We start from the raw sequence: 27,744 nt of genomic DNA on the forward strand, positions 1-27,744 counted from the left end.
AACATTTAAAAAAAAGGGACATGTTACCCCGTAGGCTGTCTAAAACATCTAAACCTTTCACCGAAGACTTTGTAATTTTTAAGAAAGTGAGAAAGGATGCATTGTACAGCAACAGAGCACGGTAGTAGTCTTCAAAAACGTTTGACGTTTCCTTTGTCCGCAACTACATATTTCAACGATGTATCATCGCTCAACGAATCGCTGCGCCGCATAACGACAAGCAGGAGATATTTTCGGAGGCCGACACTCGTTAACAGCAATCCACGAAACAACCTGGTCTACACCGACGAATTGAGCGACCAGGCGCCGTGCACACTTCTCGCGCGCGCGGACGCTTTAGTCTACCACTCGAATACGCTGGGTGCTCTAGTCCAGGGCCGCGCGACAGAATCGCAGTCCCAGCCAAGAATTAACTTGGCATAACGTAGACTGGCTGACTCACAGCCATGGTGCGTACTCTGAGCATAGGGAACATTTAGGTATTACTCGCAAGCGCGCAGGTAACAAGTGCGCAGATTTACGCGAATAGACCGATTGCACGACGAGTACTACACTACACCACCGCTGCTACACGACACCATCACTGCCACAATAACTGCCGGTAGTAGTCCTTAGCAATCGGCTGATGACTTCAGCCCTGACCTCCACCTCCCCTGCAACCCCCCCCCCCCCCCCTTTCCTCCTCTTGTTTTTTTAAAGCGTCTTAACCGTCGGTACGAAGAGGCGGGATAATAACCACAAAGAAATTTTACAATTTGAGCAGCATCGGAGAAAAACGACCCCCCCCCCCCCCCCCCCCGTCCCGAATAATCTGCATTCAGGTTCCCAATGCAGCTCGTCAGCGCTTTACTCAAGCTAGGCTGGGCACTATTATTTTAGGTGGGCAATGTGACAGTGAAGGGCAGGCAAGCACTAACCACCAACACTTTAACTAAGAGCTTAATGTTGCTTTCAGCGTAGGTACAGCGGGAAATGTAGTGGTAAATACAGGCACCATGGTGCTGAACTGCGCATGCGCTATGGATGTGCCGATATCGCTCTATTCCGCCGTGAAAGCGTCCCGGCAAACAAACACGTGCGTGAAGTGTTCGCGTGCAGAAGAGACTTCACAGCGAGCTACAGTGGACTTTACCGGCAGGGCTCTCCTGACTACTACGTCCGTCGCGGCAGAACAAGAACAAACATGGCGGCGACGCTCTCGGCGAGCCCGCCCGGCGGGCGAGAGCAGCAAGGCACGTGCTCCACCACACATGACGAGAAGTGTGCGCGAGCGCCTGGCAACCCCCTAGCACCGATCGCAACGCCCGACACGGGCGCGTTGGCGTCCCTGAGCAGACGACCGAGAACAGAGACGAGCACAACCTCCGGCTCTCCGGGGCGTTGTCAACAAGGAAGCAGACAAAACAGGATTCGAGAACACAGGACAAACGGCACTGACGTAGAGGCTTTCGAAACGGGGCCCGCAGAAATACGGTTAGTGTATCGTCGCATGAAAAGGGAACAATAATATATCGTAATAATAATATTATAATAAAAATGGTAGTAATTACACATCTATGGAGATCGACCGGTCGCGAAGGTGCGCATTATGTACAAGGGGCAGCCCAGAACTCTTCGTGTTTCCTCTGTATATAATACGGGGTGTCGTGTAAGATATCACATTATTGCTTCTCTCGCTCAGCTTCTGTTCTTTTTTTTTATTCATTCTCTTTCTCTCCGTGTATGATTACCTGGGAAGCGGACGTATACGGCCTCCCAGCGTCAAAAAAAAAGATAATACAAACAAAATTTCTTGGATGAGCTTCGCGACATGTCTACCTGGTAATGATTCCTTATGTACAGCGCTAGGTTTTGCCTCGTAATCTTTGCGTGTGTGTGCGTGTATTTGCGTCTGTTTTCTGTGTTTCTGTATGTGCCCGAGCTTCTTTTTGACCTTCTTCCGCGGAGTTAGCACGTGATTTTTTTACCTCTCTTACAGCGAGGACAAGAACTTGTGAAAACACGAATGGCTTAACAAGAAAACGCCCGACACCGAACAACGTCTGCGCGAAAGCGAGGGAACAGGGAAAGGAACAAGTTAAGAAAGAGGTCAATAATCTCAACAACGCGCTCTAGGGACAAAGCGTTGATCCGAAACCGCACCACCATGTGATTCTTTGTTCCCTCTCCGTGTCTGTCACACCGCTGCGCCTCGACCTCCGTAATTAAGAAAGCACCATCACCTTCGGGCTCGGAAACGACCAGCCGCGTTCCTCAACTGCTTTGTGCACGATAACCAACAACTGTCTCCGTTGGCGGACACACTACAACACTACAATCATGGTACGGCCTTTCTCTCGACGCGCCCAGTCGACGCCACACCGTACGCACTTTTTGCGATAGCTGCAAGTTGCACATGGGGCCCCCCACAATCGACCAGAAAAATTGGTGGCAGTGTTGTCGATTTGGGAAACTGCGAGTGGAAATGAAACAAGATGGCGGCGATACGCGGTGCTCGAGCTGTGAACGTGATCCGATGGCTGACTCGGCCTTCTGAGCTACGCTAGGATGACGTAATGGTAACGACGAAAAAGTACGCTGCCTTCGAAGGAGCCTCGGCTGGTTTTTGAGCTAGAGGTCTGCGTCAACGCTCGTCACGAAGACAGAAAGAAATATGCTGACTACGCCAAGCGGACGAAAGAACTTGCACGACTCTTGAATGGAAAAAAAAATAACGATTGTTTCTTGGTAGAAGAAAGGATCCGAGCTTGAATACAATATTGACTAAGCAACCTCCATTCTCTTTGCAAACTCATATTGGTACAGGGGAGGTGTAAAATGAAAATTTGTCCTGATTTATCTCGTTTGCGCACGCACAAGTTAAACGAAAAAAAGACACCTAGTGTCACACGCTTTTCTACTAAATTTGAAAGAAAATTCATTACAACCAAACAGCACTGAGCACACCAAGCCACTGTCAACTGAACAGGCTCAGATACGCCAAAGACATGTACAAAATCAAACAGGCCTGAACAATCAGCTGTATTCTCAACAAAAAAGAAGATCGACCAGAGTTCATGCAGATTAGTGGTCCTTAAGCTACGACAGCAATTCATCCTGTAATCCCCGACACTCATAGCAAGCTTCAAATTTTGCATAACATCTCTTCAAGGGAAAGCACTTATCCGAACATAAGAGCAACAGATAGAAATAATCTTTTAAGCCTGCTATTAACGAGGCGGACAGGGAAAAGGGGGCTCCTGAGAACGATGTGTCTTCTCCGGTAGTTCCCTTATCAGCAGAAGCAAAATCAGCTTCCGTAAGAACATCCCACAGCATTCTAACGTTGCCTTTGCCGCCGGGTAATAAATCGCAGAAACAACGCTGATATCATGAGGCAATTGCCACTCAAGAACGTGCTTCCAGCACAGCTGCCATTTTGTCAGATTGATGTTTCGCACATCAGCACGGACATTTTTCGCGCAAATACCGAGGAGGAAAGCACCTCAGCTACGAAGTTGGTGACCAGAGGCACACAACCACCGACAGTGCTAAACTAGCGCACCATACAACAGCCACGAGTTGGCGCCTGACGCCGCGTTGGATCAGCGTCGCATTTCTTGAAATGACAATATAAAATTAGACGAAAAAAACAACAAGAAAGGAAACCGCTCTGGTCATGCCAAAACATGTGTTATCCCGGCGTAGCCAAAGCCGGGGTCGTTTGTTGGGACGCATGCCGGCAGCGTACAGTTGCAACATGTGAGGGTGGGGATGCAGACGGCATCATTCGGTCCGCTGCTCAAAGCTACGTCATGTGCATCAAAGTCAGCGGGACATTTCAAAAGTCTTTCCGAAGTCCACTAAGTTGGGGTCGAAAGGCACACTGCAGCGGGCTCATCCCGGGCACGTAGCAGCTACAACGGGCACCGATCCCCAGGTAAAAAGCAAGCACGCTTGCCGGCGAGCTACCAAGGTGAAAACTTGAACCAAGAGTGCCCCGAACTGCTCCGGAGAAGACACGACCGTTTCCAGCGGGTTGCCTGAAACCAACGTCCGCACAGGGGGCAGCCCCGGCCGTCGTCTGGGCAAGCAGCCGGTGCTGCCCAGCACAGCCCTATAAGCTAGGCTTTCCCCGCAGCCAGACAAGCTTCACAGTGAAGCGAGCACCAAGCGAGCGCTGCTGCGACGGCGGGGCGAGCGACGGCCGGATGATGACGGAGTCGAGAGAGGCCTTCTGCACCGCAGGATGAACTCGTCGTCGAGAACGATGCTCCTCAGATGTCGACGGAGAAGAGCTCCTTGTGGAGGGCGGGGAACTCCAGGTGGGGCACGGTGCGGCGGAACTTGGCCAGCGCGTCCATGTGCAGTAGGCTGACCTCGCGCAGGCTGGGCAGCTTGGCGAGCAGGCAGTCGAAGGCGCTCACGTCGCCCTTGTACGGCTGCTCGTGCGTCTTGCCCAGCTCGTAGCGCAGGGACTTGAGGATGGCCGCGTTCAACCGCTGGATCTCCGAGACGCCCTTCAGGCCCGGCCGGTCTGCGCCATACGAAGCCACGTCACACCTCACACAGCAAGTGCCCCACTGTTAAAAGGAACGCTGTAATGCGCGGCTCTCTCTGGTGTTGCTCTAGCTGCCAGTGCCGGCTGAGACTATGTCAATGCACTGCAGTGGTTTATAGAATAATGCCGGCGCCAACAACCACAAGTCATCTGCAGCAAAATCGTGAGACATTACGCTTGCGGCAATTCGCCCGTGCTCTACACTTATATTTTCCACTTAACTGTGGACCACACTGCACTTATAGACCGCAATAATGATAGCTCCAAAAAGATATGTCGACCCGCTCATAAGTAACTCGTGAGTCGTAAACTTTAGGTGCATCAGCTACATCGCGTTCGTTGCTGATGATTGGTACAGCGAGAAAACAAAGAAGAAAAACACATTACCTTTATATATGCTGGGTCCTTGAAGTCAGAATATAAGTAATTTTATTAAAAAGGCTAGGTTAGCTGCACAAATGCTACTTCCAGAGCTGGTTCATGCGCTTTGATAGACACACTTCTTTCCCATACAAGTAGAATAAGCAAATAGATAACTAGCAAGGATTTCACGACTATGACATATGATTATATTATGAACTTGAAGACAATCGTATTCGAGGGCAACTCTATTTGATTCGACACTTTCATAGCAAGTGCGTTACGAGATATCTGTAATCAAATTTAACGTTCAATGCGCTAAGTTTACATTCATAAGCGCCATGCAAGACCACGCGATCAGTGTTCTCCAAAGCACTCACTAGGTGTCACATCATCATCATAAAAGTTTGCAATCCATCACATGACATTTCTCCACCTATCTCTCGGTCATTTATATTTGGTACTTTTAAATATAGGTTATTCTTGCCGATGAAACGGTGGCTATTTGGAATATCCATGCTTTTCGCGAGACTGCATTTTATTCTATAAATAGGAGCCATCTTGTCTAGAGTAACTACTTCAGCTGTTTTCACTAACTACCCTCTAAAATGCTGACTGGGCTCCGAAGGTTGAAAGAAGAAATGTGCGCAGTCTTCTGTCTCGCAAGTTAGCACAGCCACCGCCAGCGTATCTCGGGGAGTGCGCATGCGCAAACTGAGATGCGTGCGTCCTCGAAATGCGGATGTCACTCACCTGGAGCCAGCAGCACGTAGGCCGAGTAGAGCGCCAGTTCCGTTTCTGTCAGCTTCATCTCGGCTATGCTCCGCACAAAGTTGAAGGCATTATTTACAAGCTTGATCTCTTGGGTTTCTGCGCAGGAAGAAAAGATACATTGGGTCATCACCAGCAGTTCACAACGGGTTCTCCACAGCGAATCTTCTTACACACCTCACACACACCTTTACTTTAGAAACGGCGGTTAAAGTGAGAAAGGAAAACTATCCAAGATCACAGCAGAAGCACAACCATACATGGACCCTAAGGAGTTGCGGTGCCGACCACAAACAAAACAGTATTCAGCTATAATGCGTTTTACGCAATCGGCCATAAACAAGTTGTCATCTGTTAAACTTCACCGCAATGCACCAGCAAACTCAATGAGCAGCATTCTCAAAAATTATATTTCAGAAATCGGCCGAATTTCAACAACGTTCAGTTAGCAACGTTGAGCATCCTTCTAATAACCTGCACATTTAACGCAGTAAGCTTGCTTGCAGCTTGCTTGCTGCGCAACAAAACGCTCGTATAACGATTCACGGAAGTTACGACTAAGTGCCATAAATGCGTATATTATTAGAATTGAGTACCCTCTGAACGTCGCTAACTGAACGTTGTTGAGATTCGTCCTATATTTTTAAATACAATTTTCTGAAAATGCTGCCCATTTAGTTGCGTTGGCGAATTTCGGTGAAGTTCGACAGATGGTCGATTGGGTAATTTCCAAAATGCCTTGGTATTTGAAACTTTATTCCGAATGCGTAAAACGCGCATACAAAAGCTTGAAAATTCAACGGTTAGCTAAAAAGGTGTGTTCCTTGAACTAGCGTAAATCGATGTTATCACTTTGATGAACGCCCCTATAACTGGGCTTCTACACTTCCAAAATTCGGCCTCTGAGTGCTCCACTTCGGCGTAAGAAATCGTGCACAGCGAGACATCGCAGACCTTCGCACCAGATGCTGGTTTCCTTTCGAGTGCTTCTTTTCCCATTACCTGAGGATCGTTTCGAGTACACGAAACAGGCCCTTGTTGGCTCCTGACTATCAACAGTTGGCACTATGTACTTTGGGAAGTGGCGAGCAACAAGCCATGACACGAACAGCTGACGATTTGCATCCTTTTTGTGAGAGCGAAGCCAGGAGTTCAAGACGACGATGCAATTTTGGAAAGCTGGTTGCCTGTACACACATGTAGTGCTATACTGTGTCGCTGTCATGCAACATCAAAATAAAAATCATGCAGTGAAGCGGAACTAACGTATGCGCAGCGAAGCCGAACTTGTGTTTGTAGGATTCATAAGGGTTAAAGGGGTTCTGAAACAGTTCTTGAGCATTGTAAGAAAACGTTACCTATCTGCCGTAGAGGCTGCTGTGAACATGTGAACGAATATCACTGCACTGCGTGCAGTAGGGAAATTACAGTATACTGTAAAACACAGCGAAAAGTCGCTTGTTCTCACTTCCGCAATGTCGTCATGCAGCGTCATCGAAAACAGCTGGCCCACCATCGCTATTGGCTTATTTCGTGATCGCGAGAGCATTCTCAGTAATAAATAATTGCTAATTTGAGTTAAATAAATGAAAGATACATATGTATGCGATTTTAAAAAGACAGGAAAATAATTTAATCATTTCACTGCACGTAGCTGCGCCTGCTGCGTGTGAACTCCGAGACGGCAGCGGCTTGCTGTGTAGCGTATAGTCTACCGAGAAGCTCAACTTTTGGCTCGGGCTTTGCCCTCTTGGCTTCTCCGCTTTGTAGCTTCCAGCGCGCTCGCGAAGATGAAACGAGAGAGAAAGGCGGGTATCGGTACGATAACTCCACTTATAGTTGAAGGATTCGAAGAATGTTTGCTGCATGAGATTCTTCATACAACGTCCTTTAATAGTGAGGCCGTTCTATGGTTAGGTCGAAAAGTGTTTCAGGGCTCCTTTAACAGCATTGGAAAACTGTCCGGCTGTGTGTCTTATGCCCGTAATTATCTAATTGGTTCACTTAGGGTGATTATAAGGGCGAAATTGCGACAAAGAGCCACGCAAAGCCCTCCATCAATATTCACCTGCCCAGTCTGCTAATGCAGATCCACTTTTTGTATTCTTGGCTTCGACGATCTACATGTCCGCATGAAGAACATCCAGGGTTAAGTGGCTCGAGCATGACATCAAGAAGCATCTAAAACTGCCGTGAGGCGGAGTCACTGCATTTGCATGTATAGAAAGCTTGCGCAGGATGCTCCGTGAACGAAGGCGGAATATTTCGGCAAACCCAAACATCAAGCACTCTATCTAGACATGTTTTAAACAAAGTTCTTTCAGTCAATTATGAAAGAATAACCGAGCACATTTTGTACCTGGCGAAGTCTTTGTTGAGATGAGATGTCACTGGCTTTCACGCATTCTGAAGAAAATTGTATTGACCAACTATTAACAACGCCGCGTATCCTAAAAGGCAAATATTTCGTGGACATAGCCAAATTCCCTGCGTAAGCCGGTATATCCCACTAGTTCTCCCACTCACTCTACTAGCACCATAAGGTGCAGACAGCGCAACTCCCGGCGAAGGTTTGGTGATAACATTGCGGCTAGCGGCCCCTCGAAGGGGGCGTGGAAGCAGAGTTGTGTCATGTGCGTCTCGCTTGCAAAATCAAAGAGTTTTATTTCTAAGCAAGGCGTCTCCCTATGTCTGACAGTAGCTGCCTCGGTTTACACGCAGGGCACATGAACACTATTTTAGCGACGCTGTTGAAGCCATAAGTGCAGTGGGGACTCTCCGCTCCAAATATGGACGAAGAATTGTCGAGAAAGCCATCGGGAGTTCTCGTACTGCAATACGGAGAGGATGTTCGTCAAGTGTACAGTGATGTGTAGGCAAAAGTATAATTATGTGTGGCGTGTGTACATCAAAGTAATGTGGCGTTCTGTGGGATGTTCATTAGTGTGTCATTTCAGAACTATCCAGCATATCAACGTGAAAACTTGTAGGTATGAAGTGTGCATTTGGACACACGTAACAAAATTAAATGTTGTGTGTGTTTTGGGTACGCCGTAATAAATTATCAAATTTGTGCTAATCGGGAGTTCTTGTTTCATGTCGCGGGACTAAAACATTTGCTGCTTGAGAACTACTTGACACATCGAAATGAAACATCGTATGCGATCAGAGGACATGCTGGAGAAATTTCCGTTGTAGGTGTACGAGGCCTTTTTCGCTGGAAACATGTTTCATTGAAATTCCACCAGACGTGTTGTGTGGCTAGTTGGCTTGCGGTATGGAATAAAATTCTAAAGGTGCTAAAAATGCACGGAAAAGACAAAGGACAGCACAAGACAAAGAACAGCTGTATTCTGTCTTGTCTGTGTTTTTAAGCGTTTTGTCATTTTAGTTCGCTTGTTTTTACAAACCACGGAGGCACCCCGCGACAGATTATCTACGACAAAATTCAGCGCATAAGAAAGAAATAAAAGAAAGCTGTTAAACAAGAATCCCGTGAAAAAGGCATCGGACGAAGAACTGCAGGAACTCCCTACAACTGAACGTGCCTACCGTTAAATTCTTATTCAAATTTGTCTGTTACCTCAGCGCCAAGGAGGACATTAGAGGGAGTTTTTCTTGTGTTGCTGGTCAACGTTTCTCGAGCAGTCTTTTGCATGCTTAAAGTGTCATTTCATCGTGAATTGGTGCACCCACACTGTTTAATGTGCATCACGTAAGTTCACCTGATGCTAAATATTTCATTAAACTATTCTTTAAAGCTAGCGTATTTTTGAGGTTTCCAACGAAGAGACGAAGGGATGTAGCCGCTAGGATTGTCACTCTCCCGCACTGTCACGTGCACCGTCACAAAAACATCGAAAGCCGCTCACCTTGCGTGATGAAAGCGTCCATCGGAAGCAGACTGTCGTTGTAGAGCACCGATCCCGTCGCGACGTCGAAGTACCTGCTCATCCTCAGTATGCACAACTCAAAACTCCCTGCAACAAAGACAGCGGTACCGGCCGTTAGCAATCACCGTCACAAACTATATTAACTATGATCTCACTGTAGAAGTTACAGTGTATGGGCTGCTCATCTTTCACGTTCCTTCGTTTCCTTCTCTTCGATTCCTCCGAGTTCGCGCAAGGGCTGCGACGGTGCAGAGCCTCACACCGAAACAGGACAACTAGGAACGTAAAGCGCGCTTCGCCTCAAGCAACGTACGCGTGCGGAGAAGCAGCGCTGAAACGTTAGGGGGAAATAAGAACGTAGAGTTTCATACAACATATGCTAGCGGGAGCAACTGTCCTTAGGGGCTGCCGTTATGGCGCATGAACTGGCGCAGGTGCGGTGCGCTTCTCACCATGCGTGTCTCGAGCTTGACTTGTCATCCAGCTCACTAAGCGGGAAATGCAAATTCAGCCTCTGAAATCTGCCGCTCAGCATTCTGAGCAGCTCTCAAGGCAATGAATAGCAGGAAAGTCCAAGACTCAATTACCCGCGGCGGCTCAAAGTATACATCAGATAACGACACACTCTCAGCGTTCGTCAATGTCTCAAGAAATTTCTGCATAGCTTCCATCAATGCTTAAAGTGAAAGGTTTTGTTGCTATGAATGAGTGTTGTGAGGCGAAGAGATGATAATTTAAACTCAGGAAATGTTGAACTTAGACAAATTTAACGTAGAGGAAGTCATACACGGTGTTCACAATCAAAGGGTTTCTCTCATTTTTCTCGCTTTGTATAGTGCATAAAATAAGGAACTTCTTTTCTAAATAAAGAACACCGGCGCACTTCTCGCAATTCCCGCAGAGGCTGAAGGATTGTAACGCAGGACTCACGTAATATTTGTATGAAGCTCTACTAATACGAATGTCTTTGAACAAGTTAGTTATGATGCCCAGCCACGTTAATAGAGAGAAATGAAGGAAGTAAATTAGCGCAGCAGAGGTAAAAGAACCACCCACCAACCAGAAATAAACTGAGCCCTAAAAGTGACAGTCGAAGTAAAAGCTCATATAAGACAGCCGTGCACATGCGAACAAAGGACAACACAGTGCATGTTGGTTTACCAAGGCTACAGCATTTCACAGGATGATACTCTGATTATGAAAGACAAACGTAAACAGTAGCCGCCAACGTACGAGCGAATGAGAAGCATGCAGCAGTGTATTGTACTAGTGCACATATTACATATTGTTTTACACATATTTATATATTTGTTTACAAGCGGACCATTTGCTTACGTTTAGGGGCTATCCACAGTTTTTCAACAAGTACTGAGTTCGGTATTTGTAATGTGCTGCAAACACAAGCTCCGCTGTTGACGCTCACTTTGCAGTCATTCAGCACGCCTTTGTTTGTAAAGCTGCCGTGCTTAAGATCTTTTATGTATTCAGTACAGCAAGGACAGCCTGCAGCGTCTCAAAAAATTACTGCTCATGCTTGTCGCGGCTTAGTTAGGCACAACTTTCCTGTGAGTAAATTAAATCCAATGCCAAAGAGTGACACACCTGCTTTCAGAAGAACGATCTGGTCATCCTGGGAGAGCTTCATGAATCCAGGTACCATCTTGGCAAACTCGATTATCTGCTGGATGATCTGTGTAAGCTTCTGCGCGCAATCAAGCCACAGCTCCTCGTGTGCCTAGATGACAAGACGTGACAAGTGTGAGTGATCTGTGCAATAAAGCAAGGCACGGTTCTAGATGACACCACTGGTGTCATCATCATAAGTGATATGAGAACGCTTTCGTTCAAAAAAAAAATAGCAGCCTCCAATCAAACCATCTGCTAATGCTTCAAATTAATATGTTTTTCTTTTGTAAATATGAACACATTTGAAATAGGCTAATGTGAATCTGCATCTGAATTTAATTTATCCGTTCTTACAGTTTAATATTCGTTAAATAACTTTTTGAGTATAACATTAGAGCAATGTTCCATGCAAAAATTCCTTTCAAATACCAACCTATGCCCCCTTCTTATATCAAATCATTTTCATCGTTTAAGCTATCTATTAGAGCGGACACTATGAATATATTCATTAGTATTAAATATATTAAGCGGGTGGATTCAGTGCTAAGCATTAGGCATGCTGCAGCAGCACGAGCAAATAGACATCACCCACCATCGTAACCATGGCTTCGGCTAGACGCTTGGTTCTTCTTAGAACGGCACAAAACAAAATAGGCAAGGACACAAGGAAAAACAGATACGGCTTGACTCGGCGCTGACTTCCCACGTATTCTGAGTAAGTTTCAGCTCAAAATATTTACTGCAGAAGGCCAGAGGCTCAATAACTCATTCCAAAGCTTTATTTATCAGTTTTTGCCGGTCGCTCATCAAATGTCATGCAAACCTCTAAAGAATTTCTTTTTTTACACTGACAACGTGCAGAGCCAAGAACTTTGCATGATTGATTCAAGAAATACTTGAGCAGACTCTTGCAATGTGTCGATGCCGCCTCAACCACTCAAGCACTCATTTCTTGGTACAGTCTATTGTTGCTCCAGTGCAAACATAACACTTCCTACTGTGTTCCAGTGAACATCAGTGAGCGCCAGTTTTCAGCTCTGCACCTGTGCACGACTACACCATCAAGCTGATTTTTCCCGAAAAGGTAACCTTGGACAAGTACTGTCTTAAAATAGAAGGCAAGAACGGCCAGAAACACCGAGGCTCTCTTTTTACCATCACTACGTAAGCACATCATACAGTAGCACAAAAGCTACTCAAATGTGTCCTTCAGAAATCACCAAGGTTGAGGAAGATCCACAAACGGGAAACTTGAAATCCACAATAAAGTTGCACCAACATCGATGTAGTTGCATGTCAGCTCTATATACAAATGCTAATACAACTACCACGTTAGTTCGCGCAAGAGAAAAAGAAAGGCATCTTGGGAAAGTGACAGGACGGTAGACAAAGAGTGTTATGGCGACAGTTGTATTGCCCGCTTGTGTAATACAGCACACGAGTAAGCAGTCTACGCAGCTGAAATGTAACCAATGGAAGTCAGCGTTCGTCAATGCCGTATCTTTCCCTTCGTTTGTCACGCCTATTTTGCCCTGTGCCGTTCTAATGACGTCACCCACCATGTTTTTGTAGAGCATGACGCGAGAGATGTCTAGCGGCTTCCTCGTCAGCTCCTGTATCTGTTCCGTGCTGTAGAGGCAGGTGCGGTTGTGCGCGTCCGATACAGTCTTCGCGAGCAGATCTGCGCAGCACGCCAGAGAAAGCACGTCAGCCTCAGTGAAACAGCGTCCCGCAGGGCCGCTGATTCACACATCACCGAAAAAAACACGAACAGTGTTCGCTCTGTGATCATGGTTGCACACACGCGAGTTCTTTCACTCTTCTTTCACTCTTCTATGATTAATAGCCTACATTTTCATCAGGTATATGTTGGCAATAATAAGGTATAATGTCATCAGGTATAACGCTAGCAAGAACTGCGGCTTTTCTTTACAAAACGTAGCTGGGCATGGTAAGTTATGGCATCCGTTGGTCTTAATCCAAATTCAAATTAATACAAACTCGTTTTTACTTTGTCCAGCAGCACAATCCACATAAGCGATAATATACAGACAAGCGTCGCAAAGTGAAGGACTGCAGAATAGCTGTCGGTTAATCATGGCGTGTTACATTATGGGCATTGCACGTGCCCATTGCGCGGAGGCATATCCTTTGATTCCACAAAAGCAATGCAAACGTCGCCGTAGCATGAACAGAATGCTATTCGTCTGAGCTAGTTGGTCCTTAACTAAAGGGGCTTTAAGAGCTGAAGTGAAGACAAGAAACAAAAACAAGTGGCCTTATTTGTGTCTTAGTTTAGTCCATTGCCCACAGTTAAGCTTTTAGACTACTTGCAGCATCTACAGAAACTTTCCAAACAAAGAAGCCGTACAAAGAAAGAAAAAAAGAAGGAACACAAGGAATATCGAGCTACACTGTGCTCTTTTGTGTGCAACCACTATATATAACACATCTTCGTCGCAGTTTTGCAATCTGCAAAACCGACACACACACACACACACACACACACACACACACACACACACACACACACACACACACACACACACACACACACACACACACACACACACACACACACACACACACAACGCCTTAATACAATGCATTCCACTCTGCTTGCAAAGAATCACCAGCGGAACTACTTTTCTCTGTCAAGTCTATTGCATTATTGGCAACCACAGCGCCAACAAGGTGAGCTTGGTGGTGCCATTTACTCAACTCAACAACGAACAGTGAAAATAACGTCGACACAGAATTTGGACACAGCCGTTGTACGAGTATACAAACGTGCGTGTTCGTGTGTCTGTGTGTGAGCGTAGGCCTGCACGGGAGAGCATTCCTTTGCAGGAACGTGTATATGTGCGTGCAGGCGTGTGCATGCTCTCGTAGCTGCTATGTTTATCGCTTGCAACGCTTGCAAGCGTCCTTGTCACGCGCTACGCTTCAGTCAATCAAAGTTGCGCTCATAATGTTTGACACGTCGATGCTTCTAAAAACATATAACGCAATTAACATATAACACAACATACATACTGCTGCATATCGCATATACTTTTTCAAAAAGTGGTCTCGATGGATGCATTATGAACGAGGATATTTTAATATTGTAAGATTCTCTGAGATGACTTTTAGAGCACGTAAATCAGCACATGTCCAACGAGCATGATGTGGCTATTTAGGTGAAGTACGCTGCAGGAGGAACGAGGAGGGTAACAAAGGAAAAATATAACAACAGCGTGCTTATAAACGAAAAAAAAAGCACAGTGCAGACAAAAAAAGGCAATCGACTACATCATAAAACGTCTCACTTTATTCACTGTGCACCGCTTTGGGAAGTACACCTTGCCACGTAACTTTTTAAAGTGGGACATAATAAATTTTTCTTGTGCTGGAGTATGGCAGCGGCGTATCTCTGAGACGTCACGTTGTGCAGTTTGTCCGTACGGCAGTAGATAAGAACAGAAATGTTCACCAAGCTTCCCCCTTATCGCTGGTTCGTGCGGCTTGAGCATGTCCGTATCATTACATATCTCGCTGGCTACTTACCATTTCTTCTTTGATACAGACTGAAATAGTATCACGCTCAATTGAATGTGGTCAAAATGTCAGAGAAACGAATCATACAAAAGTAAGCTTAGGGTGATGGTGGGCTTAAGCTCTAGGAGCTGGCACGCTTGTCCTAAATATATATTACAGTCAACGACCGATTTTCCGGACGCCCGATTTTTCGGACATGCCCGATAATTCGGACGCCTTCGCGGCACCGCCACGTACCCTACAGAGTAATGTATAAGAACGTCTGAACTTTCGGACGGAATAAACCTTCGCCGTCCGATTTTCCGGACTTCTTGCCATGGCCGCAGGCCCGAAGCAGCATTAATCATAGCAACCTACGCAGCCGTAGCCACCACCGCAGCTGCGCTAGGCCTCGCTACTTCGACGTTCGCTACCAAACTTCTTGCTGTTCATTACCGTGTTTTTCATTTAAACAATTCGCCGCTGTGAGCTATGGCGCTGAATCCACCTTTGTAATCCTCGCCAATGTCTTGGAAGTTCGGAAAGCACGGCGCGTTGCATAATGCCGGTTCCCGAACGTCAGCTTCGCCTCACTACAGCAGTGTTAAGCAGTGAGGCATACCAACGGCGGGATGGGGCAATTGTCATGGGACACCTTATTCCTTAATTACACACGCTTGCACCCACCGTCTCCTGTCACTGTGCGAGCACCGATACGCCTAATAAGTGTACTGGCAGGCCTCTAGAGCCATTTCGGACGTGCCTGTAGCGATTTGAGTCCTTGGGGGCAGTAAAAGGCATGCATTCGTTTTTTCGGACTACCCGATTTTTCGGACGTTTTCGCTGCCCCTAGGGAGTCTGAAAAATCAAACGTTAACTTTATTGTTTAACATGTATTGTTCAGTTTGCCTTATTGTCTATGGAAAATCATCTGCTGTACAGTACAATGAATTTTTGGTGATTCGCATAATACGTGGACTGGGGTAAACGCGTAACGTATTTGGTGACATCACGAGAATACTCATTCCATAACTGTCCTCAATATACTGCGTGTAGAAGAAAACAGTGGGAACGCCGCCGTAAAGGAATAGATACGGAATCGCATTTAACATTGGCACAGGAAAGGATCCAACAATATCTACCGAACACGTCCAAACTTGCTCGTCTTTTTACATGAAGGAACCGAACTATCTGGAAGCACTTTACTGATGTGCTTCCTTAGAACAACGCAGCGTCTATGCAGCACTGCCTAAGGAAGCAAGTTTGATGCCATTATTGGTCCTTTGTGAATTCGACAACGAATGACCAGTTTATTCTATGTAAATACAAAAGCCATGTAACATCGCCAGCTACATTGCCAGTAGCCTTCCTTCATCTGACTACAAAGATCGAGACATGTATGAAGTATCAGGAGGAAAACCACTGCTCACGGGAAAAAGATATGTTTATAATGGAAACTTTGAACTTACCTGCGCAGCTGGCATGAGCTAAAAATTTCTTTCTATGCATTTTCTATTCACTGGTGATGAGTGATTAGACGGTCTCAGCATAACGTAATGTTATTGATCTGCTCCCACAAAAAAAAAAGAAGTCGATACACAAAGTATGATTAGTAACTATATAACAACTATATAATAAGTGTATAATAAATAAATAATGGCAGCAGTCCTGGGCACACGTTTGCCCTAAGTTGTAGCGTTACAACTGGCAGTGGTATTTTGAAAATTCAGCATACGGAGCTGAGATAGCTTTGGACATGGGACACGACGGCCGCCTTCGAAGCGAGAACCACTAGTTACATAACAACCGCGTCATAGTACATGCAGTGCATGGACTCGTTAACCTAAGATTTCAGGTGGTGCATTCACGATATGTGCAACCTCACTTCTCGGATGCGTGATCACTACGCGCTAATCTCTGGGTAAAGGCTCAATTTTGGGCCCTAGGCACAGCTGAACGGGACGACATTTTTACCATGACCGGAAACCTGATGCGTGGCGACGTTAATTTGTGTCTCTGCAGCACGTCTGATTTCCGATGCTTTTGTAAAACCCTGAAATGTTTTTAGAAACGTTTGCCGAGAATTTCCGTTTTCGCCAGCTCGTTTCAACGGTTCCGTAACTTGATCTCTTCGAACGTAGGAGCCCTATCTGTATCGCCCGCCACAAGCTCAGCTCTTGTCGAAAGGACGGAATCTGCGGTCCTTTCGTTTCCTGCACTCATGGCGTCAGAAGGTTGCATTTAAAGAGGCCATGCCAACAAATTTTCGAGCTTGAATTATGCACTGCATGTTAAACGGTACGCCTCCCACAGCAAGCCGGCAGAATTTATCGCATTCGGTGAGGTAGAAAATTTGAATTATTCTTTTATGTCGCAGTGGAACTGTACAGCAGTCTTGCAAGACAGAGTAGTGACAAAATGAATTGGCAACCCCGGGAACGACTTCCTAGAGCAACAGAAACCGATCCCGAAGGCCACGCTTTTGTGTACTGCAACACCTGAAGTGAAGGAGCTGGAAATACGTCATCGCCGCCATGTGTTGTTTTGTTTTTGCGTGTACGCCTCGGCGATTTGATTCTGCTTTTTATCACGCGAGTGAAGGGATTGCGGGTAAAATTCAACGGCGACGCCCTTACTGTGCCGTTGGGTGCCACAGCGTGCGGAGCAAAACGTCCAATGCGTTCTCGAACTGTTTCAAACCAGACGACACGGTGGTAGGCCCTCAATGCCTCACGTCACACAAACCACGTCAGAATGGCTATCGCTGTCGGTGGGAGGGGTTAGAGGCAGCAATCTCAAAGTGAAATTTCGAGTTAAAATGGGCGCTGAGAGCCCAGTTTTTGCTTGTGTGTATAACCATTGAGCTCTCTACCCTTCATTGCAGATAGTCGGACGATCACGCCACGGCCCCTTTAAACATGCGTACTGCTTCCAGCGACGCAAGCAAGCCGGCTGCTGAAAGCTAGGGCAGTGCGATGTGCAGTCTCGAAAACAAAGAGCATTATGTGGGAGACATTTAGCGACACGTGGGATGGGGTATCACGAGAACGTGGACAGCACGAACATTACCTCTCAGTCCTGCCACAGCAGCAGTGGTGTGTGCACAAGAGAGAGGAAGAAAAAGAGAACAGTGAAAGACGGCATTAAGAAAGTTGACTGTATTGAAAACGTCACTGCGCCTGAATTGTCAAAACAGGGACAAAGGGACGACATCTAGCAGCGCCTTGAGAAAAAGAGTGGAGTCGCGAAATTATTGTACTCAGTAAAGGCAGAACTCGATCACCGCGAGACATCAGGCAACAAGGCTTTTCGAGTATCAGTAGATTCTTGAATCACTGTGCGTGCCATGAAACTCGGCAAAAGATTTCCCCCAGTAAGCGGACGTTCCTTACGAGCATTTTTTGCACACGTATTTGCGTAATATAACGCTAAGTGGTTAGGCCTTGAAGACATGGAGAATGTGCATACTAACTTGTACGTTTCCGCCACAATGTCATTAACGAATGCCTTTCCATTACGGCTCACAATAGGACCTTGCGCCTTTGTTTCGATGAATTCGATTGTTCTTACAGTGCATTACAGTGTTACATTACGAGGAGCAAAGCTCCATCTTTTCGTTCTCTTTAGAAGCGACAGCTACAGGGTACCAAAGAAATGCACAAAGATTGTTGTAAGGAAAACAGTCGAGATGCTTATGAACTAACCTTCTTGGGAGGCCGATTTCAAATCTGAATCTTCTGTGGGTCCCCGTGTAAAAGCAAAAGAGACACAGGCAAATTAGCCGCTGTTCACACTGACCTACGAAGAAAACAATGGTCACTTTTTTCCGGATGACGAAGAGATGACCACCACCAGGGTTACGTCGATGAACGACGGTTAGTGCTGCATTTGCGAGCCATGCAGAAAGGAAGGACAGCTATAAACCACCAACAGACGGGCTCAGGAACAGAACTCGCACAATGTAGTTAGATTCACTATGTCAGTTGCCCGACTGCATCGGTGGGCACGTCGCCTATCTGTACTGGTAGAAATCGTCTTTCCCGGTATTGGTTTCTTTTGATGGATTGCTTTTTATTTTATTTCAACATTTTTATTAGCGATATATCTTTCGTTTTTATTGTTATTATCGCATATATTTTAGGAAATGCTGGTACTTGACGCCGAAAAAAGCGTCAAGTACCGTTTAGCTATAACCAATCTATGAGCCATTAATCTACATCTAACAAGAGATTAGATTAGTTTCCACTTAAAAAAAAACGCTGCAAGATACCTGCTATCTGCACTGAAAAGACCATCCTCTCAGCAAATGAAGCGAAGAGCGCTAGCTGGTTCTGCAGCCTTAACTTTGGTCTGAATAGCTAGACCGGTTTACGCCATTGTGCAATTCTTACAGTATTCACTTCTCTTGTGGGCGACATGCCCGCCGAACGACAGTCAATGTTATCTTCAGTGCATCTCGCATTCCACAAAGCATGCTCGCGGCCCCTGTTAGTATGCATTACAGAAGTGAAAAGCTTCCGATTCAAGATGACACTTTGATGGCAATGCTCAGCAGTGAACCACGAAGGATGCATATGATGCTACAGTAAATATGGGCGAACTTCACAACAAAAGAACCCTAAACATCTTGAATTTATAACACCCAACAAGCCGAAATTCTGAAGTTATCAACCCTAAACCGTGGCTAGATACCACCTACGCGAAACAGCGAATTCCGCACTTTATTTTTATCAGCGAACTCGGAAATTTATCTGCCTTAAACAAGTCTTCGCGACACAGTCAGCAAAGGCCGAAAATCAGGGGTAGCGGTTCGACGTGCTAAACGCAGACGGGAAAGCCGTGAACTCAAGGAGGGTGTCACACGACAGACTCGGGTAAAACACACGAAGAACGCTGCTATTAAAGGCAGTGGCACTAAAATTGCCACGCAGCAAAAAAAAGTACTATGTTCCTGCTTTCTATATCTACAACAGATAAATTCATGTACGTCTCATTCTTTTGTTGACCAATGTCAGGCGCACACGACAAGAAACAATGACGACATCGAGGGCGGAAGGACAAACCACCACCATCACCGCAAGCACACTCCCGCCGCCACCACCAAACACTAGAGGCATGGCACCGGAAGAGGAAGAACCCGGAAGTAAGCGGGGAGAGAGAGAGAGACTGACCGAGGTGCGAGGCGAGCGAGGAGGCGGGCACCGCGACAGGCGTGGTGGTGGAGAGCAGACCATTGGTGTCCGCCGTGGAGTCCAGCTGCTGGCGCTGCTCGAAGGTGGTGCTGTCCACGTAGTCGGTGCTCATCTCGAACGCGATGGTGGGCGTGGCCGCGTACGCGTACCCGTTGGGCGTGTACGAAGCCAGTTCCTCGGAGTAAGGGTACCTGCGCGCAGCGCCATCTTTAGACAACCGAACACGATCCAGCTCAGCGAGGTGCAAGCCGGTATGCAAGTTGCCGCGCATAAAAGACAGGCTCGAGCAATTGAGGTGGAGGCGCGAAGCGCTGCCTTCTAGCTAAGTTTGCATGGATCATTGGAAGCACAAACACGCAAGCCCAATATCGGTGCACAATGAGCACGCGTTTCCTCTTTTTCTAGTCATTCCTGATATTCATTTTCATGCGTGTTCTAATATACCAAATTAGCTGGTAAACACGTAAATCAATTAACTCGCAATTCGGTGCTTCCTGCCGACGTTATTTGTTTATGTTTGCATTTTTGGCGCTGTAGCTTGGAGTCCCAAAACAAGTCGCGATTGATCAGACAGGTTTTCTCAGGTAAGTCAATCAGCGCTGTATTTGTTTGCAAAAAATACTCTCAGCAAGAGACAACAAAAGCATCAAGACCCCCAAATGAGCACTTATTCGGCCTTAGAGCACTGTCTTACAGCGTTTGTAGCTGTAAAATCTTGTATGACAGCTTTAAGGTTAAAGCAACCAATCCACTGCACTCCATCACGTAAAGCAGGGAATGTTGATACTTACACTTCCTCTTCTTACCCTGCAAGGACCAAATATTCGAGAAAAACCTCGAGATAAACTCCGACTGCTCATTTCAAATGCTTGTAAGACGCACAAGTTCTCCTATTATAGGCAACTGATCTGCCGGTTTGAAGGACATTTCTAGCTAAGAAGACCGCAAGCTCTGCTATGCAACTACACAGCCAAGTGTTTCATACCAGCTTGGTGACAAGGTATGAACGTGTGTGCACTATTGCTTAGCTAGTTTTTGCGAAGAGTTCCTCGGCATCCTTCAAGGCGCCTGTAAGACGCGGGAACAGACTTTACCCATGATCTAGCTAGTTTCTCCTCTATGTGCATCTTCCAAGGAATGTCGCTGTGGCGAGACAGAGATTGCCCCATAGGTATTCTGTTTGAAATCGTACTCTAGGCACGTGCTATTAGGCTAACTCACGGCCATGGCGGCCACTTTTGTTCTGAAGGGGACGTTAGTGTGAGTACTTTTGATAACTTTAATCTTTTTCATGCGGACAGATATTTCATCCCTATCGCTCGCTTCCTCTTTCTCTTTCTTAAATGCTTCAAAATAAAATTACGTCTGGAAGTGCGTATAACGTTACGAGAGCGTACAATAGAACTGCTGCATCTAATAAGAGCACGAAAGGTCTAAAAAGGTGTCACGATGAGCAATGCAGCTAAAATCACCGAGAAGAGCCATTCCATTCCTTCCGATGTGTATCTGTCTTTCACAAACAAGTTTCTCTAATCGTTCTATGCGATAAGCTGCGAAATTGCGAAATGTGCGCAAGAGCTCCGATTATATTTAACATCGCGCAAGGGGAGGAACGAGGTTTTTTTCGGGAATAGGCGGGGCACTCACCCTCCGTTGAGGAAGGGCACGACCTGGTTGGAGGAGGAGGGCGTCTGCTGCTGGTCAAACACCGAGCTGTCGGGCGACGTCTCGGTGGCCTGCTGCGCGGGCTGCGTCGACGTGGCGGCGGCCGTCGAGGCCACCGCCTGGGGACGCACCAGCTGCGCCCGGTGGAAGCGCACCTCATCTTCCACTTTCTCCCGCTGCTTCTTGGACATGCGGCCAAACTTGACCGCTGCACAGAGGAGACGACGGGTCAGCAGCACATCGCTGCGTTGTTCCTTCCTGCCGTGTTGGCTCCCGTCGGCACTGATTAGGGACCTCAGTGAGCGCATGCAGTTCGGGTGACTACGTTATTTCATTATACTGCCAGTAGCAAGGGGATCATAGCAGGTGAGCATACATATTGGGCGAATACGATTAAGAATATAACACAAATTTTCCAAGTGCAATTACAATTGATTACAATGGAAATGAAAGGAAAAGCGATTATAACTATGAGTAATACAAACACACTGCTACAAAAAGAAAACAAAAGGAGCTGGTTGGGCGAGTTGGTTGAATATTGCGAGCGTGTAAACGCGCTTAACAGGCGTCGACAAAAGACATGAAGAGACACACGGAATGCATATAGTCAACTGGTCTGTGTGCTAGTCCTCTCGTCAAATATATATAGGCTCATACATGTGACACTATAACTTGAGCACTGCATTTATGTCGCAACCAAAAAGCGAAGTTCCTTTTCCGTCAACGTCAGAAGCTCCCGTAATGTTGATGGAATAGGCACTTCGCTTTTAGGATGCGACATGAGTACAGTGGGCACGTTCGATTGTCACATATATGTATATGTAGTCTTTCCTATATATATACACATTCTTCCCTCTGGATTTATATCTCCAGGGCTAGAGTAGGCTAGTACGTACATATTTAGTGTGCAACAGTACTAGCCGCAACCTGTCTCGTGCCACGTGAATATTCCCCGAGGGTCATTGCGAAGCTCAGTATTTTCAACTGTAGAGGAAGAGAAAATAATTCCTACTTCACTGCAATGACAGGGCAGAACAGACACCACCTACCGTCTCGAGACATTCCTAGTGCGAGACACTTTTGTAGTCTGCAGTACTGGCATCTGTTCCTGTTGACACGATCAACTACGCAGTTCTTTTGCCGGGGACACTGGTAATTCACGACGCTTGATTGGCTTCTCCTGAAGAAACCCTGTTACGAAAAAACAGAACATGGCATGCGTCAGCACGAACACACCAACTAGGAAAATGGCCGTCATCATCCTCGTGAACAAAATAACTCCGCGGAAACCCTCAAGATCGAGTAACTCTTTCTCGTCCTTTTTAATTGTTTTTAAGCAAGGTTGGTACCAGCCTTGCCACGAAAAAGCCGCTGTGCTGGTATTGATCCCCCATACCAGGAATAATTTTTCCTCAACTGCAGCACATCGCTTCCCTCATTGCATGTTTCAGTTCCCAGAATGGGAACTTTCCGTTTGCTTAATAACGTTCTTTAGGTAAGCTTTAGAATTACCCGCTGCCTATTTTATAATTTTGTCATTTTTATCTTGCTTCAAACTTCAACCGCGTGTCACCCATTCATTTTTTTCTTCAGCGCTGCTACTCACAAAACAAACAATAGAACACACTTATTTCGTCGCACTGTCTGTTTGCATTGTCTGTAGGAGATACTCAATTACGTCACCCCAGTCGCCGTAGTGTTGCCGAACCAGCGCGGTTAAATGCTCATCTCGACGCGGTTGTCTGTAGATTACATCCAGCGACGCTGCATAGACTTGAATAAGAGTACGGCATGCAGGAAGCCATATCAATAGGAGTCGCGCTTATGGTGCAACCACCGCCCTGGCATACGATACTGCCTGTGGGACAAACTGCTCATAAATGGCGTGCTTATCGCATTTTCCATCAACATGGAAAGTGAAACTAAAGAGATGTCTAGTTAATCAATGTATTTTTTCCTCTCGTTCATTTAGGTGGCTCTAAAGCTAGTTCATGGCAGTAATAAACTCCGAAGGGTTGCTGTCGAGCGCCTAGTTGTGACTACCTCGACAACTAGGCGTTTTGTTCAACGTACGAAATTATTTATAAAACCAAAGTTCGCCTGATTAGTCATAGCTCGCCGCAAAATAGATTTCGTTATGGACGCAACGTTGAGTGAAACAAGGCATGAAGCTGAATCTTACAATGGCAGCCGTAGCCGAGCTCAAGGGCACTGCGCTCAAAAACGCAGCAGCGACACAGAGAAATGCAGCCGCACTAGCTCAGTTAATACATCGTAGCTATATATATATATATATATATATATATATATATATATAATATCCGCGACGCAAAACAGTCAACAATGTTTTGCCTACTTATTATACCATATTCGCTACACAAACTTAACGCATTTTTTTTTTCTTTTTGGCACTGAGCAGCGTACACCTGTCAGCATTCGCTGAGTTGACTCAGATCCCAAGTAGCATACTCAAGCACCTCATTCAATTAAATGTCACGGAAGACATCCTTTTTAAAATGAAATACTTTACAGGATCACTTACAGGATGACTGTTCTTGGTTCAGGAGCGAATTGTCCTTAAAACATATTTCCATCGTAAAAAAAAAATTGCCCCTGGCCTCTCGAATCGTCCAAAAGCACTAACCACTGATAGTTTAAATGTTCTCTAAGCTAACAGCAAGCTATTGCGTCTAATTACTTATATCAACTCAGTTGCATTATACCTCGTAACATTTTTTTTTTTTGCATACTGTAGCAGTCTGTCTATTTCATATACATTTTTCGCGTAATTGCAGCGGTTCTATCCCTAATTGCACGCCAGTTGTGATGTTTGCTAAATTTATGTTCTTATGCCATAACTCAAACCATGAACACGATGCTCTTCTGGGCTTGTTGGTGTGTATACATGATGGAAAGTAGCGCAAGAATGAGGGACAAGAAGGAGGGCACTCAGCTTTTCTAATAAAGTCTTAGTTGAGAGCGTAGCGCTCTGTCCTTTCGCCCTTCTTTTTTCCTCAGTTTTTTCGCTGATTTCTATCATGTCACACTATGAACCACACTGAAGTGACTCGTGTAGACGCTACCGGTGTCATTAGTTCCTTCGTAACTAACAATAATCAACAATACACACATCCTAACAATACGGGTTGTTGGTCAGCTGAATGCCTTATTGCGACTCTTTCATTCTTTTTTTTCTATACTTGAGCCACGCCACAGGAATCAGAGACTCGTATTCACGAAGCAGATCATACACTACAGAGGCTCATAAGGTCAGGCGACCGCTAATAGTGAAGGCATCCGACCACTGAGAAATAGGTGTTGCGTCCGGAAACCTTCAGGATTTGAACTTGCAGCTAGTTAACTTGAACTCTATTCCAAGGGAATCATAGCACAAGTACAATATCATGAGGGAATCACTCCAAGATATAATTTTACAGTTCCCAACGCCTCCCCCTTGAACAACGAACAAACAAGCTAAATATTACGTTTATTTTTATCATCATCATTATTATTATAATAGGCCTGACAAATTTTCTATCGAGAAAATGAGAGGGCAAGACGAACGGTGCCATCGTTCACTTTACGTTAACAAAACGATATAGTTTTAATACGAACTTCATCCGCAGTCTAAGGCAGCCGAACGCGATTGCAGCAAAGGTTACCGCAAATCCACTTCGCCGCAGCGCTTCTGTGCATGAGGCAATGCCATCTTCGAAGTGGCCAGCGCGGTACTTTAGGCGCTTATTTAAACGAGAGATTTGGTATCCAGGGAGGAAATAAACTACGAGGGAGCATTACGTCACACAGCCAGCTTCCCTTCGCCTTTTCCCTCGCAGTGTCGGCCCAACACGTGACCTCTGAGAGACAGGGTATTGACCGAGAACGTTTGGTTCCTGGTACATTTTAGTCGATGCGCACTTGTTCGGCTGCCCTGTCTAGCAGCGTCCTCTGACGTGACGATCACGTGTTGGGCTGATTCTTTTTTCTTCGATCGTGTTGCGCAATGCTCCCTCCTGTTCCTTCCTTCCTCCGTAAGATTTGGTAATGAGAACATAACCGTGAATTTGCAAGACTGGCGTTTATGATGCATGATACACTTAACATTAAACCATGTGAAGAGGAATATCGGTGCTCCGAAACGTACCTTGCAGCCTTCACACGTGATCACGCCGTAGTGAACTCCAGAAGACTTGTCGCCGCACACTTTGCATGGGATAATCTCGATTTGTGCTGCACATAAGAAAATGGGGAGAAACATGTAGGAACAACAGCAACAGAGGTATTGGGAGTCACTGACGAATCGTGCAGAAATTTTGCTGCGTTTGCCATGCACACGAGCAACTATCTCACAAGATCAACCGAACAACAACGAATGCACCAGTGCTTGCATACTTTTATGAAAGAGTGAACACTGCTGCATATAGAGAGGGAGAAAGACAATGTGAGAGGAAGCAGCCGGAGGCTGTCCAGAATAAATGTCCGGTTGGCTATCCTGTACTGAAAGAAGATTAGCAAAGAATAATAGAAACAAAACAAAGATGCGAAAGTACGAATGAACCGCGCACATGCAGTGAAACACCTGAAAACGTTCACAGTCTGTTCTGCAGTCCCGATGCTTTCGAAAACCCTCTGGCTAGAATACTCAACTTAGCTTAGGCATTTGTAAGGGCACATGACGATGCAGAAGAAGCAGCGTAGTTTGAAATGCTTTCTTTTTCTTTCGCGCACGCTTTTCATATCCAATTGTTTATCGTGTTCTTTCTTCCTTTCGTCATTTTTAGCTTTCGATATTTTTTAAACACTATCATTGTAGTGAAATTAGGTTGCAAGAAGCACTGGTGCTATGAGCCTTTCTTTTTTTGTGCGTTACGTCATTCTCCTACAATAAGTAGAACGAAGAGCGGAATTACTTTCTAAGCACGCGGGAAATGTATGTCAGCGTAGCTGCTACAAGCAGAAACGCGCTTTATTACACACAAATTCCCGCGATAAAGATACTTCAGGCTGGCAGGCAAACAAACAAAAATTTTATATAACAGAGACATAATGTTTACATGTTGCGACACGACCAGGTTAGGTCCGTCGCGGCATAATTAAAATGCATCCATGAAAAGTGCTACTGTCGACGCCATTACCGCAAAAAAAGTAGATAAAAGAAGAGAGATTCCGTATGCTTAAGCAACAGTCCTCTTTTGCTTCATCGTTTCTTGGTAGTACATAAGCGGTTTCATGGTCCCTACACGTGTAAACATAATTAGAGGGCAATGCCAAGCATTCTGCTCGGCCGAACTCGTATTCGATGGATGCCCTCAGCGGTACAGTTCTCCATGATGCAACGGCTACTCATATCACTCCAACACCCTCTTGCTTCTTTTCTTCCAACAGCGTTGAGCGTCAACTACGAGAATTTTCCGACTGCATACGCGCCTGTGCGCAGAAGCTGTCACCATCCGTAAGTGCCAAATCTAGCATTCTCGACTACCTTAGGCGTGGTTTCTCAGCCACCAAGCGGTCACTCATTTCTTCTTTAATAAGCCGGGCTGGCATTACCCTTTCTTTGTGAGATCGCAAGTATTCGGCACCGCAATCAGAACTGAGTGGAAAGGCAGCTTCGTGCACAGCACCGTTGGCAACAATCTTGGCGCCAGCGCCTGACCGAAGCGGGCCGGCGTACCTGAGCGCGCGGTCAATTCCAGGTAAAGGAAAGCGGCGTCCAGCAGCGCCGGCTACCGTCGCACACCGGTCGCGGAAAAAGAGGGCCCCGGGGTGATCCCCCAAGGTGTTGCACACAGCTCCCTGACTAATGGCCTGGATCGCATTTTGTTTTCAGCGCTTCGCCGAACGCGCGTTTATTTTGGAGGCTCCTCGGAGGGCGGGGTACAGTGCGCTCGCTGGAAGCCATCCAGGACGCCCTCTTTGACCCAGACTTGTTTTGGTTTGGGCCCAGGGGACTCCTCTGCTTACACATTGAGACGCACGCGCGCGCGACGCGCGGTCTGGCCTGGCTTGGCTGTGGACACGGATTCCCTCGCGGCTTCACACTACGATTGCATCAACGTCGACGAGGCAGCCCACACTACGCGGCTGCCGCCTGGCTTATTTCCTACACGTCAACTGACACTTCGTCCTTACGCGCAAGTCCGAAAGGAAAGCAGTACAATGCTAGTTCCCTGAGAAA

The 27,744-nt window shown here is 46.2% G+C and overlaps 1 protein-coding gene across 5 annotated transcripts in view; it reads right to left on the bottom strand.

Annotated features, from left to right (window-relative positions):
• Positions 1 to 807: 807 nt before the first annotated feature.
• LOC119455261 (probable nuclear hormone receptor HR3) overlaps positions 808 to 27,744 on the bottom strand; it is a 123,014-nt gene continuing 96,077 nt past the window's right edge. For 3 of the 5 annotated variants that reach the window (XM_037716665.2, XM_037716664.2, XM_037716667.2), the window contains 10 exons: positions 25,711 to 25,796; positions 22,616 to 22,757; positions 21,549 to 21,774; positions 19,881 to 20,092; positions 18,414 to 18,446; positions 12,750 to 12,871; positions 11,167 to 11,299; positions 9,544 to 9,651; positions 5,654 to 5,770; positions 808 to 4,516 (listed from right to left, as the gene is read on the bottom strand). In XM_037716665.2, coding sequence (XP_037572593.1) covers positions 4,257 to 4,516; positions 5,654 to 5,770; positions 9,544 to 9,651; positions 11,167 to 11,299; positions 12,750 to 12,871; positions 18,414 to 18,446; positions 19,881 to 20,092; positions 21,549 to 21,774; positions 22,616 to 22,757; positions 25,711 to 25,796 — 1,439 coding nt within the window. In that variant the 3' untranslated portion in view covers positions 808 to 4,256. The remainder of the gene's footprint in view (positions 4,517 to 5,653; positions 5,771 to 9,543; positions 9,652 to 11,166; positions 11,300 to 12,749; positions 12,872 to 18,413; positions 18,447 to 19,880; positions 20,093 to 21,548; positions 21,775 to 22,615; positions 22,758 to 25,710; positions 25,797 to 27,744) is intronic. The other 2 variants (XM_037716666.2, XM_049668666.1) reach the window with 1 other exon arrangement.

Source organism: Dermacentor silvarum, chromosome 6 (genome assembly GCF_013339745.2).
Source record: "Dermacentor silvarum isolate Dsil-2018 chromosome 6, BIME_Dsil_1.4, whole genome shotgun sequence".
Lineage (NCBI taxonomy): Eukaryota > Metazoa > Arthropoda > Arachnida > Ixodida > Ixodidae > Dermacentor > Dermacentor silvarum.